Genomic DNA, 16,094 nt, shown 5'->3' with positions numbered 1-16,094 from the left:
TCTATTCATGTTTGTTGCATCTCTAGAGAAAGCATTAAAGTTAGTGACCTTAAATTTCGAGAGAGATTCAATGTTTTCAACAAATAAACTAGAAATCATTCTAAACCGGAACAAAATGAGGACACAATTGAGTGTAAGACGCTTACAGAGAAGGAAAGACATTGTGTGATGCCAAATATAAACTCTCTTGCAATAAATAGTTCAAGGACTGAGCTAGAAGTACCTCACAACCATGATTGCACATCAAAAACATTTTACGTCCTTGGGGTGATCTACTTACAAACATAACCTATGCTTACTACCTACAGAAAGGGTACAAACTGACACAGCTGCAAAACACTACATTTGATAAATCACAGCTAATTCTGAACTTCATAAACACCCATGTTCCATTTTTTATGCTACATTCTTTTACATCAAGTGCATATTGCCTTTAAATTCAACACACTATGTTGATCAACTATGTGTTCCCATTTCTACTTTGCAAAAATGTTGTCTCTCTGTTAGTAACCCAACTCAACTACCTTTTTTCCATTCCTTGTATGTCTCCCTAGGTTTCAAAGCCAACTCCAATAATCCATTTTCCCTTTTGCCCAATTCTTAATCTTTTCCTAAAATTTCTATAAGTAAACGTTTCTCTTCATTTGACAATTTATGAACTGTACATCTTACATTTAAAGGTGAACAATATGGATTAAATAAATATAGCCTTAGCTTATACTGTTCAAGATACTAAGGTTTGATGTAATCTTTCATTTCTGATTGTGGAGTGCAGAAACGCCCCAACACTAGTGAAGCAATATTGTGGAAACACTCAGCAGCTAAGAGGAATGAGGCCTTATATGGAATTTAGAAGAATGGCAAGGAAAACAAAATGTTATGATTGGTCTCCAAAACATGTGCTAATAAGTCTTTGTATCCGTTGCAAGTGATGCAGAATGCATAATCATAATCCTTCACTTGGGGTTACACAAAAGAAATCTTGATACAAAAAATGCATTTCTAAACCTTCCACTTGACTGTCAGTTCAGGCATGGGTCAGTTGGCCACATTAATAAAATTGGATATAGCTATATCTCAAGTGTGAGAGTACAGAAGATTTTTAATAAACTGATCTATCTAACAAGTCTATAGCCTTTAACCTCTTCAGTGCCCATGACGAGATAGTCTCGTCATGGAGCACGGTTGCGCTGTGCCCATGACGAGACTATCTCGTCATGAACCCCACCCACTAGTGCAACGCCCGGCACAGGAGGGGGAAAGGGCGTGGCACTGAAGGGGTTAAAACTAAATCAAATATCAACTAGTAATATCCTATTACTCTATCTTTCCACACTTTCCCAAGTCGAAGTTGTGGTTTCGCGCAAGGCGAATGCCTGAACAAATGCCAGCACTGAAGTCATGTAGAATGGATTTCAGCCTTTCAAGCAACAACATCCTCCACCCAAAGAAAACCAACATGGGAGGCCCTGCACTTCATCCCCCCACAATTTAGCCTAAGGTCTATGGCGAGATATGAGAGCCTCAGGGGCCCCCCAAAAGGTTCTACAAGGTGCCACGAGTACCCATCCTGGTAACCCTGTGCTTGAGGAGTTATTTGCATTGACCACAAGAGGAGGCCACACTATTCAGCAGGCAGGAGAAAAACGGTAACCAGGACAATAGTGATCTGACCAAATAATGTCCACATCATTTCCTTTCAGCTTCATGCCTAGAGATGACTTGCTCTCAGGTAAACCAAAAATGGCAATATATACATTATCAAAAAAGGGCAGCCCAAACAATCCAGGGAGGAGCATCATGAGTTGGTCTTAGATAGTTGTTTCACCTATAATGCATTAGGAATATAGGCACTAATCATAACAAGGCAAGAAAGACCGAGAAAACACTCTGTCCTCGAAGCAAAGGCCAACAAAAAAATGTGACCTGCATTTGTTTACACTAGGATCTAAAAGTAAATTTAATATCATGCCGTCAAATACTTTTCTAGTAAAATGGATGTGAGTGCACTATAATATGCAGCATTATGCTGGTAAGAGAGAACATCTGGACTGTGTCCCTTATATATTATGAAGAGAACTAAGGGGTAGGTCTATGGATATCTGAAAATAGTCTGTCAGGTATGAAAGATTGTGGTGATAGAGGGTAGCATCCCTTTCAGTATTTCTTGCTCTAAGATAAGAGATAAGATAGGTTCCCAATGCCAAAGTAAAATCTTATAATTTCAAATGGAACTTCTTCTATTTGTAGAACTCTGAAAAGCAATCAGGGGTAGTAAGCGTTATAAAAATACAATTACAACAATAGGGGAATGCTACCTCCACTTCCTCGCTGACTTCTCATAATGGCTTAGGCCACAAAAAGCTGCTTGTGGATGGTAAGGGGCTTTATTAGCTGATCATCCGGGATGGAGCTGGTTGAAGTGTCAACTAAATGTATTCAGCAAAGTTCCCCGGTGGACGAAATAGAAGTATATGAAGACCATAGGGCAGATACCCTGATTAATCAACTTTCCATCCAAGAAAATGAGCTACGGCAATTCAAAGACAGCAAAGATAATGTGGAACTCGTGTTGCTTAGAAAGGAGGCATGGCAAAATATATCTTCAATGCCACAACAAAATTCATTACGAAATCCAATGATGATTTGCATCTCTCCATCAGCAGCTTAAAAGGACAGTTCAGAAAATCAGGGCACTTTACATGTACGTTCTTCAACTTGAGATCCTCATGTATCTGGTAAACACAAAGTAAGATACCAAATCCCAACTTTCCTAACAGGAATAACAAATACAAATCAGGATAACTGTTCCTTCCCACCTACAAAGATTTTTTTCATCCCCCAAAATGATTCAAGGGGTCCACATGATACTCTGAACGATGGCAATATGTCAAAACTAATAGCCTCAATACCAGTGCTTGCACATAACAACAGATGCTTTAGACTCTGTCCAGTTTAAACACAAATGTACTATTTCTCCATGAGAAATTACTTGCACCACATGGGTTAGTAAGGATAGTGTCAATAAATTATGGAAAAATGGCCCATATTTTACAGAGCGGGGGTAGACATTAAGAAATTCAATGCCCCAAACTAGCCCACTCTATTCCGACTCGGTTATTCAAAGATGTTGTAGCAACAAAAATGGCAACAGAATCATGCTAAGAGAGTATTTTACAGCCTTTATACAAGAAACACCCTCCAGATAATCCGGGAAATTATCGGCTTATAGCCCTCCCCGATGTCTACTTAAGGACCTTGAAGAATGGGCTCTATCAATAAACATAACACCAATATATCATTCAGGATTCTGGAGAGAACAGTCAATAACTATAAATCTCCTGTCCCTTAAATTGATGGCGGAGAGGGCAATATATAAAAAGCAAAAGGTACATATCTGCTTTGTCGAATTGAAAGCTGCTTTCGACGCTGTTCCACGTAAGTTGCTATGGACATAGTTGGCAGCATGGGGAGTGCCACAAAAATGACTAGATATGATAATACTCCTATATACAAATACTTGGGTACAGGTGAAATTGGGGGATGGAAGCTGTTTGACCCGGCGTTTTGAAACATCTAGCGGATTAAAGCAAGGCTGCATATTAGCACCATGTCTTTTTAACCTTTTTATAGATGATCTAACTCTCCATGTGCAAACAGAATTATGCTGATTCTCCAAATTTCTCAGGTTCTAACATAAAATATTTACAATATGCTGATAATACCGTATTACTAAGCCATACGCCAATGGATCTACAACAGCTAAAAGAATCCTTCAATAATTATTTTACTTTGAATCATTTACAAATAAATACAAAGAAAACCTAAATCATCTCAATAGGCGGATTTAAATCTATACCACGAAAATGGAAAGTAGGTGGAACACTGATTGAATCAGTGAAGTCTTGTGGTTAGACAATATGCCTTTTTAAAAAGCTTATATTCCTTGTTTTTATCTGAACCCGGCACCCATGCCAATTTGTGCTGGTAAGCTCTTACAAAATATGATTTTACAAATGTTTGGAGATATTATTTAACAGAGTCTAAATCATTTTAATCTTCAGCCTTTTTGACATATGGAGGCAAGTAAAACTTCAATTGAGCACATCTTTAACAAATCAACAAACTTTTTTTTTTTTCTTCTAACTTTTATGCAGGATAAAGAGGCCTTAGCAGCGAAAAAGCACGCCTGGTCCATTATTAACACGTTTGAAAAACTTAAGATCCAACCCTATCTACGGCCTTATCTACAACCTTATAAAAGGGATTTATTTCTGAGGTTAAGAGTTGGCAGATATCCAACAAAGGACGGAATCCCTAGATAGATACAACAATGGTCAGCAAACTGCTGCAGACTTTGTGGTTTCTTTAAAGAATCTCTATCGCACATAGTGTGTGCCTGCCCTCACACTCAAAGCACGGCAAACTTTACTGAAATCCTTGTTTATAGAACATGGAGTGAGAATTGCCGCCAATCCATAATCCTTTATCTATCTGGAAGATCAACCCGTCTGATTGGCCAATTTACTAAGTTAATTGTTCTAGATGATAACCTGCTGAATTCAGATTTAAAATCTATATAGATTAATGTGGAGTTTGGTAAAATAATTTTAAGTAATTTTCCACAATGTAATAATATATAATGATTCCATGCCTGTCCGTTTCTGAGATCAGACTTTACAAATAAATTTTGTGTAGGCACGAACGCACTTTATTGCTCAATTGCACAATGGTACATAATGTGTGCAATCTAGTTAAACTGTCTTTCGTTGTGATCCAATAATATGTTATTCCCATTATGATCAATGGACTACTGTGATAAAGATGTGTATATGAGATAATAATGACCAGTACGCTAGGTAACTACGGAAGCATCTTGGTATTCTGTTGCATAATAATTAGAGTACAATCAAGGTCAGCAAACTGTTTTAAACTTGGCGATAATATACATTATGGTTCCATACTGGGAAGTTTTCCGACTTCTTTTGGGATTAGGCTTTACATATTCTGTGTAAGCACAGAGGCACTTTATTGGTCATTTGCACAATGGCACATAATCTTTAGAGTTTAATTGAATCATTTTAGGGTGCAATATTTATTATGCATCTATGCTGGTCAGTTTTTCAGTTACTTGTGAGATTAGGCTTTTCAGACCATGTGTACACACTTAGGTACTTTATTGACCATTTACACAATGGTACATAACGTTTACAAAGTTATTGAATTGTTTTATGATGCTATTTAACCATTATATGTTACTTTTATTATGATCAATGAACTGCTGTGTTAAAGATGTGTATCTGTGGTACCAATGTTTCAGTATGGTATGTAACCAATAACGCATTTTTGTGCTCAGTTGTATAATAATCAGCGATTTATGGAATTGGAAATGGTTCTAGCTACATCAACATATTTTATTCTTTAAATGATTGATGAATTTGAATCTACACATGGCACTAAAGTTTTAATTGTAATGATTTTTATTAATCAAACAATAAAAAATGACTTGTATTGAGGGTGGGTGTTTATTTATTTTTTTGTTCTTTTTTTACATCAACCCCACCAGGTAGTGAACATAATGAAGGGAGTCAGCACTAGAGAATCTCCTGTTAATCATGTGTTATTCCATGCCTGTTGTATCACGTCTTCCTATCAAAGTCTGTGAGCTCTGAGACCTGCTGTTGGGTAAAACATGCATTCCTTCACATCTGATTGTTTGAATTCTCACCATCTTCACTAGGTATGTGGCAATGTAATGAATACAGGAGAGCTTTGTTGCAAATACCAAAAGTTACAACAAGAACTTACTAATTTCTTTATGAACATGTGAAGCATGAACATGTTTCTTTGGAAATTTCTTCTTTGAGATAATCCCTTTTCCTGTCAATGGTTTTGGAACTGTTTTAGTAAACACTGTTTTTCCTTTATTGGAACGTATGATTTCAGAATCTGGAGAAAAAAACAATAATTACCAAGAAGTGTCAAAACAGAAAAGGTCTTCCACAGATCATACAGAGATTAAGACAAACTTTTTGTAAAATCACCTTCAGTGTGTAAAATGTCCTTTAATAATGCTGCACAGCGATCAAGTCCTTTGTGTATGACGACAACCTGCAGGAAGAGAGAAGCTGTTTTTTAAGGAGGCAATGGTGTAATGTGACCCTTACAATTCCAAGCCGATTTGGTGATGCTTCAGTTTATGGTGGACAGATACGAAAATATTCTGAGCACAGAAACTTGTTGGGTGCTATGTTAGAAACTAAGAGAATAGGAAACATGCTTTGAAAAGGAGGAATAAACAGGTTCTGTGCCTACAGAGTTATGGAGATTGCAATTTAGTAAGATAACCATGCTGTAATATTTTAGCAGGATATTTCCTATAAGACAGCAACTAGGTCTGAAGAGCAAATGTATAGTGGATTTGAAATAGAGGTATGAAAATTGAGAGCAGGAAAAGTCTAATAGAATACAACAGAAATGCTGGCAGTGCTGCAATAACAACTACTGAAAATAAATACTCATGTCTATTTGACCTGTGAATCTACATATGCTAATTCAGTTTGTATGCAAGGTGGGAGAAATGTATTATATTGTATCACAATTACATTTATAAGGCACGCACAAGGTCATGAAGTGCTTTAATTGGGCATGCAGCATCATACTACCTAGATCGCACTTTTTAGGAAGAGTGAAGGTTTATAGTCCGGTCTCTATGGAAACTGCTTTGTTGTGTACCAGCACATAAAAGTGAAGGGGAATTTGACAGCTTTAAATATGCCCATGCCTACCGTCCATGTGTGGCAGACTGATTCTGCTTTTTGGGTGGATATAGAGGAGTCATCTGTTAGGGAAAAGCCGGATTGTTACGAAATACCTGAATCCCATGTGGTATGGGACACTCGTTTTTGCAGGGAGTTCTAGAGTTATGCTGCCTGTATGGAGAAGGAGATTCCACTGATGCACAACTTTTTCTAGGTTGAGACTATCAGTATAAGCAGCAGTTTAATAAACCGGGCTCCCTTCTGCATGCTTTGAAGTTTCATTTGAATGATGGAGGGCACAGTGCCATATATGATGGGCAAGGCACAGGGCCCTAAAAGAGAAGCACCTTGCAATGGGTAGCCACTAAAAAGCTGGGAGGGCTGAGGAAATAGGGTCACAGATGTGCATGCATGTAGTAGTGGTCTCCCTGGTGCATTTTGGATTCTTTGAAGTCTAGACGCAGGTACAGTAGTGCTCCTAGGTAAAGTCCATATGAATAGTCTAGGCATGACAGGAATAGATTGATGGTAGCCTGGAACTTCTGCAGAAGAGATAGGTGAAAATGATGTGTTACAGGATTTTCATTGTGCATAAAATGGGATCAGTTGGGATCCATGATCACTCCCAAATGTATCATTCCAGTAGAGACTGCCAAAGGGAAGCAGAGATGTTGGGGTCAAATGACAGTGGGCTGGTAGTTTTCCTTTTTGTGCCGGTAAGGATCAGTATTTTGTATGAGTTGAGTTTCTGGTGGTTCCTATGGCTCCATTGGGCAATGCCTCTGAGGTATTGCTGGAGTCCTGAAGTATCCAGTTTCAATATGAGCTATGTGATCTCCATTGTAGAATGTGAAGCTGAAGGACATTACGAGGTCCAGTGGTGGGCTGAGGCACACGTTATATTGATGCTGACCAGTACATATCATAGAACTCGGATGTGATGCGTTATTTAACGGCGCCCAGGGTCTGTTGTCTGCAAGCGGACAGTCTTGTTATTTGTGGTATGTGGAGGAGGCTGGGCTACCTACTGCTGCCCAGCCTCGTCCACATACTTGTACCGGTGCAGGGCACTGGTCTTTGAGGTGGTTTTCAATGGCATCCCAGAAGTCTAAGGAGTGAGGGGTCTTACAGCAAGTGCACTCCGGGGTACAGAATTCTGAAAGGATCCTGCGTGCCTACTTGAATGGATGTTTCGCTTTAGAGATACGGTGGAGCAGGGAAGATGTTCTGCTTTCTTCATGGCCTTCTAGATTCTGCCATGGCCTCATAGGGTCGGTGCCCTCCCACTGACAGGAAGAGTTGATTACGCACACCAACACAATAATTAAACATATGTTAAACCCTATAAAACCATTAAGCATGCATTTCTATACCATACATTAGAAAGAGTTAATCAAATGGGTCAACTTCAAAATACCTAAAACATCACTGACATATGATAACTACTGGCATTGTGAACATGGTTAAGAGGAATTACCTGATCCTCAGAGTCAGTGGAACAGAGTGAGTTCATAGAGGGTTGAGTTTTTCGCACAGCAACTCTGAAAAATAGTTAAATCATTGAGTGATTTTGACATTAACTTCTTTTGGTACACACAAGTCTAGAAATGTGCATTTTATCTCTGGGTGCCCATAACACAATACAGTGATCATCTATGCCTGATGCATTACTGAGAATACCATTGAATCTCTAAGCATCACCCCATGGGCCGATCAGTATTGGGACTGCAGGGCTCCCTACCACGGAGACGTAATAGTTTACTGTGATCAGAATTGTTGAAAGCTTGAGATAATCATTATATACTGACCTTTTTTTCACTCCTGGCACTTTAGGAGGCCCGGCTAGCCTTCCAGAAGATAATACCTATAAATAGCAATATTATTATTAATTTGCTCTATTATTTAAAAAGTCAGTTTTTTTTTTAAAGTCTATTTACAGTTCCTAATCAACAGTAATCAACTCATTTCATTTTGATAAACCAGCTTGTATATGCTTTTATTTTTAAAGGATAAATTCAATATAAACTAAAGGTCCTTTATTTATTTCTAACAAGCTAACTTTCACACAACTTCACACAAGTGTAGGCAGCCATATTCCATTTTAGAATTAACTGGTGGTTAGCGTCATTGCATACAAATTGTTCCTTTCATGTACTTTTTGACTTCTCTTTCCTGTGATGTCCTACATGATTCAACTGTAACCCCCTTTCGTTTTAGTATCTACTGTCAGCCTCTGTTGACATGAAAATAAAATGTATAGCGCGCACTAATACCCTGGGTGAGCTTAGAAAATGAGATAGCCGGCTGAACTGGGCAGGTTGAGCGAGAGAAACTACTGTTTAAAAAGCCAAGTCTTGAGGGCTTTTACTGAAAGGTAGCAGATCTGTTTTATTTTTCTGTTCAAGGGTTAGGGAGTTCCAGAGTTGTGATGTGCTGCCCACAAAGCTCCTTCCACCCCATTAAGCTTTTTTAAATTTAGGAACAACCAGATTGTGGGCCAGAGCAGAGTGAGCTCGTGGGATGTACCAGCAAAACCTTTGCCTGAAGTAAGCAGGTCTACTACTGTGAAGCACACCGGAACCAATACAGAGAGCCTTAAAATTGATGTGCTTCTTGGTGGGAAGCCAGTGGAGGGGAGTAAGGGCGGAGGAAACAGATTCATGTTTGGGAATGCCCAGAAGTAGTCATGCAGCCACGGTTTGCAGGATCCACAATTTATTAAGTATTTTTTTTCCTGTATGTTGACAAACAAGGCATTGCAATGATCGATTCTAGAAACAATAAGGGAAGATATCACAGTTTTCTATAAGTCAGTCAGGAAAAGTGGAAGATTTTCCTGAGAAGTTTCATTGTAAAGAAGAGGCTGAGGTGATGTGGCCCTCAAAGGATAGTTTATTGTCAAAGACAACTCCAAGATTTTTTAACTTTGTGACAGGGGTGAGGAAGTATGCCAAGTTCCGGAGGCCACCACACGGGGGACCAAAAGGAGGTTTTCCTTCTGAAAAGCAGAACCCCCGTTTTACCGGAGTTTAACTTCAGACAATTGTGTGAAATCCATTTTCCAACCTGAAGCATGTAGTTGTGGAAATGCATGGCCGTGTCTATAGGGTCACTAAGATCCCAATTTGGGTATCATTAGCATAGGATACTGCCACAATCCCAAAAGACTTGATCAGTTTGGCCAGTGGGACGACATAGATATTTAAAAGGTTCGGGCTTAATGAAGAGCCCTGGGGAACACCGCATGGTAGAGAGAAAGGAGATGAGGTAAAAGCCTCCAGTGCGACAAACTGTTTCCGGTCAGCGAGAAACGTTTTAAGAAGGGTAGTGCTTGACCCTTGATGCCCATAGAGAAAAGACGGAGAAGGAGTATGTCAAGATTGACTGTTTCAAATGCAGCCGAGAGGGCTAAAAGGATCAGGGCAGCATTGCCTCCTGCATCAACGGTCCGGCTAATTTGCTCTGATGCCGTAATTAAAGCCTGCTTTGTGCTGTGATGGCTTATAAAGCCAAACTGGGTGGTGTCAAGGTGACCCTGCTCCTCAATAAAGAATGACAGTTGAGAACTAATGGTCTTTTTCAATGATTTTTGCAGGGAATGTGAAGTGTGAGATCGGGCGGTAGCTATTAGGATTCAAAGTGTCCAAATTTGGCTTCTTGAGAAGGGGGAGGATGGATGATAGCTTCCACTTCATTTGGGAAGTATCCTGTGCTGAGGACCTGATTGAAAGTGTCTGAGAGATGCACGAAGATGATTTTGGGTGCCAGATGTATGATTTTAGGGGGGCAGAGATCAAGAGGGGAGTCCGATTAAATTTGGGTCAGTAAGGTCATGACTTGTGCCTCGCACTTTGCAATAATACAAGTGTGTGAATGTATGTATGCTTGGGAAATAACTCAAATTGTGCTTTGCAGCCGCGTGCAATCAGTTCTACGAGCGACTGGGAAAGAAACTCAACTGGAAGGGATCACAGGCTAGAACAGCTCTCGATGATGTCTGCTTCAATCCTGTTTGTTCCCAAATGGCTGAGGTCCTGCTCAGTTCTTTACATTTATGGAGATGAAGAATAGAGCATAAACAGCATGATGATTGATCACATTACAGGCAGTAATCTTGATCCTCAACTCCGCCTCATCACTGTCATTTCCAGTTCAATATGTTCATTCAAAGCACTAAGGACATCAGATCATACTCTGCAGTGATATGCAGAAAGGAACACAAGGCACCTTTAACTAAGTGCCTATGCCTCTAGAGATTTAGCTTGGAATGCCAGAGCTACCCTGTTATTTTTTTCAAGCTTTTAGATCTGGCTGGACAATCAAACTGTTGCCAGACATTATGTGATCAAAAACGAAAAGGAGCAATCAGAAGCAACAGAGAGAGCGAGAGGTTTTAGCTCTGTTCATTTTGATTTCCCCGAGTACTGCATTTAATTGGGGAGAATTCGTGTGGGTCACCTGAAAAGAAGTGCTTGTATTTCACTGTGTTACTCGAGAGAAAGCTTATATTCAATACTGAAGGATCAAATTGGGTATGGGTACAAGCCTGTTATAAATGTTACAGATCTGATGTGTTTTTTAGCTGTTGCGACTAACACTGTCAAAACCACATGTTAAAACAAATAGGTATTTAAGGGTGGGTTGTTACTGCACGGTGTTAAATAACGTAAACATGTAATTTGGTATATGGAAACTCACACTCTATCATAGTAGAAAATGATTTTTGTATTAGTTATGACAACAGAAAAAACAAGAAATACCCTAAGTCAGAATGAAGACTAAAGAATTCCCATGCAATGTCAGATGATATAATAAAATATTGTGCGTAAAGGGCAGAAGCCTTCACCCACTTAGTCGTGGCATACTTTATCATCGGGTCCCTCCTCACATTGGTAGAGGCATTCTACCTATGTTGATTGAGGTGAAAATACAAAAAGGCTTTAAGGTGTCAGAGGGCTCAAAGTCTTCCAGAGTGGGGATAAACCTTTTCACTCTGAATGTACCTCCTTGCAAGCCCCCCTCCCCCCCAACGGTCACCATGACCTTCCTCTCTAAGTCACACACCAGCTCACTATCCGCACCTATAACCACAAAAGTTTCCTTTCTTTTGTTGCTGTCAATATTTCGACAGCTGTGTACATTCTTCTCACAATTTTACATAAATGGGTAACTACGACTAGAATATATGTGATCGTGACTGATAAGCATAATGAAAAAGGTGCACTGCCTTCTGCCTCAATTCCAAAGCTCTCAATGGTGCCCCATCATGAACACCACCCCACAACCTGAACTCACCAAGACATCTATAGGTGTCTCAGTTCACAGTATGTACTGCAAGAGTCGTGTTATATGAAATACCACTACAGATACACGCCACATGGGAAAAGAAAAAACTTTAAGGGAATGCACAATGAAGAAAAACATTTGACATGTACATTGGGACTGCATTACTTACGGGGATTACTGTAAGGGATTTCACATTATTGAAAAATCCATCAGTGTTTTTGCCATTCAAGTTAAAAACATGAATATGGCTCTCGGTAGGGAATGGGGCGTTTCAAAGTCAGTTTTTAATTACTACCTGCTCTGATATCCGGAAGGACCCACCCCTATTAACGCCGGTACATAACAAATATAAATAACAAAGTTCTGGCTCATGAAAACCACAGCTCAGGTGGGCTCGCAATTTATCCCACTTTATCACCAAGTCCTGTCCCACTAGCATGCTCTCCTTCGCAAATTGTTTATATTCTGTCTCAGATCTATCTGGCTCAAGAAGATCTTATTCTAGCTAAAAGTAATTGTTTTTGTCTCTGGCTATTAAATCCACTGAACAGCTCCCTCGTACAGCTCCGATCTCACCCCTCCCTCGCTCTTACAAATCCCATTCGTCCCCAAATTATTACCTTGTGAGTTCTCAGTCCTTGTTTTGCCATGTTCTCCACTGCTCTCACACTGGCTCTCTTAGCATCCTATCAATGAAAATTCAAACTGTCTGGATAGTGTGTATTTCTTCAGGAACAGGAGCCGGAGACCCTATAGGGTGCGCTGTTCGCTTCCCGCCTATGATTGGCGGGACCTTAGTCCAGTCCAAGACATTGAAAAGGGACAAGTAGGGTTGAGTCGTTGAATGTTGAACCGTTAAAAATATGGCGGCCATCTTAGGCGTGCTTTATAGTGTTCTGTAGTATGTTATTAATGAAATGTATCCCATACATTTCTGACAAAAAGATGATTCACCCCAAAAAAGTGAATTTATATTTTGATTTTGAAATATTTTACATTTCTACAACAGAGTAAATATGTTATACAATAGACGAATACAAATATAACTAATAAGAACAACAAATAAAAAATGTAGCTGTAATGCTCTGTTATTTTCCGCAGGACAGCGGTGTTTTCACATGTGTCAAAGTGACGTTACCTTAATACATTTGTTTTCTTGGTTCTCATTATTGCATGGTGTTTTTTGTAGCAGGCTTTCCCGTCACTTTGTCCTGCTTCTATTTTGATGAGAAGCGACAAAGGAAATACGCTGTAAACATGTCACGGTCACCTAGAAAATGTAAAGGGTTACTTTATCCTAATGTGTTCAGTTTATAGTTTAATTTTCGCCCTCAGTGAGCTTTTTTAGTGCAGTATTATTGATAATTTATTTTTTTCATAGTATTTTATTAGCACACTTGTAAAAACAGCGTCCATATAGTTACACAGAGTCAAATTCTCGCTCAGATAACACGATTATATATTTTGATTTCGGTGGACATTCACACGAACATCGGTTTTGAATGATAGATGCTCCTTTCGACATGGCATTACCAGTTTACCTATTTTATGCTGTTGGAAAGTGAGAGATTTAAAAAATAATCGGGAGAATGTATTTCTCCCATTGGCTTCTGTTGCGCCCTGCATCAGGTCCATTGGAATATATGGGACTTGCAAGTGATCTGCTGCAGAATCAGATATCAGAAATTAAAGTATGTTTTTTTTCCAAATACCTGTCAGTAGCGAACAGAAATTGCTATGGGAGGCAGAGAAAGCGTGACAAAAATGCAGTCTGGCCAAGTACAACATATCATGCGTTAGACTAACGCATTTCAGACAGTGTGGTACTCCGCATACCGAACTTAAGTGCATTGTCACGCATATGCATAGTCACTGTCTCAGCAGCTATCACTGTGAAGCGCTGCTTCAAAGAGAGGCAGCTTGCAGCATGCCGCCCGTGGCTTGCTCGCGACACGCTGCTCCCGTGGCGTGCATGCGCTGATTCCGCAAGCAGTTTATGTCTGCCCCTAGAGAATCAAAGAGCTCAGGAATCGGGCATAACTACAGGTCCGGCAGGTCCGAGTGTGGAGGGGCCGGCGCAGATTCCAATGTGGTGGGAAGTGAGCCTGTCTGCACTGAGGGACAGGGTCCCATTGAACCCAGAGACCTCCGTTAGTAGAGGGCTTGTCCAAGTGAGGGCAGGCGCAGATGCTCTCTCAGGTTACAAAATGCCTTCAGCAAGGATGTGTAATGGGAAATAGCACCACCACTGGCAACCTTCCCCACCCCTCCAACGTAACATGCATGCTAATAAATAAACACACAACACATTTCTTGTTTGGGTAAAATTGCTGCAGGCTTATTACATACACCGTTATGTAATATGGTGGGTTATCTTACGGGCGATCCAAGGGCAGGCAACCATCTGGGCCACCTGCCCGCCTGATAAGCCAAGCAGCACTGGGGCGAACTCCATCTGTGCTGCCACTTCTGGTGATCCTCTTCCCGGATCACATGATACATGGTCCCTTATTACTCCCGCCCCTTTTAGGGCGGAGCGTAGCATAGCAAACCCCTGGTTGTTCAGGCCCACAGCCGCCCAAAGGACTAACGAAGCGCCAACACAGTTTTCCAGGAACATCCCATGAGGCTCCTGGGCTTTGGCTCTGGTACCCCCTATGGTGCAGCGCAGAGGTACCCTTCTGTAGCCCTTTGCTTCCAGATCGCCCTGTAACTCCGCCTGCAACGAAAAAAGACAACATTACAACATTCTCTGCCTCCTGCCTGCCACAAACCACACTGACCAGCGTGTCCGGCGCGCGAAAGAGGACGACAAGATGGTGGGGGAGGCCTATATAACCCTCCCCCTGTCCTCGCGCCCAGGAAGTGACGCTCGCCTAGCATGCCGCGACAAGGCTGGGGGGACTCCTCCCTGAGTCCCTGCCCCTAAGGGGTTGTGGGGTGCCCGGATGGTACTAGAGGGCTGCCCTCTTCAGTGGCCCCCTGCGGGGGCCTCGGACAGCCTCACAGTCTTGAATGGGACTGTGATGTTCTTTTACAGCCACAGGGTTTGCAAAACAGTCAAAACAGCCTCCGATCCCACTTCCAAGATAGAGCTCGACAAGAGACCTGTGAAGGAATGATTATTAAAGTTAACTACTGTTTATCCAAAACTCTTTGAGAGCAGCACTTGCGTGTAAATGATAATTTTTGTGCAAGTGTTAGAATGATAAAATACTGTTAAAGAAAGAGTCGCTTGTGGCCATGGGGGGAGGGCGAGTGAACATGTGTGTCCGCCCCAAAGGCAGCAGTGACTCCTCTGTTTGCCATGTGCATCTGTTTCCAAAGGAGCAGATTTCAACGTCTTTAGTAGAGGTGGGCAAGCTACATTAAGCTCGAGTCAGGCTCGATCCAGATGCCAGGTTATGGCACAGCTCGAGGTCCTCCTGAAACCTTGACCCACATTTCTTGTGTCTTTTGTCTGCAACCCTTGCCCTACAAAACATTAACATTTGAGGTAAAAAAAGAGTTTGAAATAGATACCCCATACAGTATCTGATTTGTACAAATTGAAACCAGAAATCCTGGTATTAACCCTTGTTTCCCCTCATGACCAAACTGTGATCTTAGGCAAATATAATGTTTCACAAATCCTCCTTTTTCCTTATTACCATTCAATTAACCTATAATGTGACTTAATGATTAAGCTGCCAAATGTTTAAGAGCATAAATTGTGTATGATAACAACTTGCAGCTTTTATGCTAACTGGGACTTTGTGCATGCCTTGTAGGCCAGAGGCCTTGGATTGCAATCTACCCAGCATCATTAACCAAGCCCTTTTGTGCTTCTTTGGTCGCTGCTCCAGTGTGCAAAGAAAGTGACCCGAACTGACGTGATGGCAGACTTGCCCCCGCCAGGGCCCTACACAACACTTCTGTGAACTGGAGTTTGCTAAAATATGAGCAGCATGCCTGTAGAAACAATGTGTGGCCTCCCCCTGGGTGGTTTTAGCCAGTATCCCCTTATGAAGCAGACCGGACCCTGGCTGTGGACACTCAAGCACATAT

The 16,094-nt window shown here is 40.9% G+C and overlaps 1 protein-coding gene across 1 annotated transcript in view; it reads right to left on the bottom strand.

Moving 5' to 3' along the window:
• The window catches only part of CCDC14 (coiled-coil domain containing 14), a 128,724-nt gene extending 115,907 nt beyond the window's left edge, over positions 1 to 12,817 (bottom strand). The window contains exons 1-5 of the mRNA XM_085647310.1: positions 12,668 to 12,817; positions 8,570 to 8,625; positions 8,239 to 8,302; positions 6,045 to 6,111; positions 5,809 to 5,949 (exon numbers count right to left, since the gene is read on the bottom strand). Coding sequence (XP_085503436.1) covers positions 5,809 to 5,949; positions 6,045 to 6,111; positions 8,239 to 8,302; positions 8,570 to 8,625; positions 12,668 to 12,697 — 358 coding nt within the window. The 5' untranslated portion in view covers positions 12,698 to 12,817. The remainder of the gene's footprint in view (positions 1 to 5,808; positions 5,950 to 6,044; positions 6,112 to 8,238; positions 8,303 to 8,569; positions 8,626 to 12,667) is intronic.
• Between the last annotated feature and the right edge of the window lie 3,277 nt (positions 12,818 to 16,094).

The sequence above is a fragment of the Triturus cristatus genome, chromosome 3_2, assembly GCF_964204655.1.
Source record: "Triturus cristatus chromosome 3_2, aTriCri1.1, whole genome shotgun sequence".
NCBI lineage: Eukaryota > Metazoa > Chordata > Amphibia > Caudata > Salamandridae > Triturus > Triturus cristatus.
This window is presented reverse-complemented; position numbering and strand designations above follow the sequence as displayed.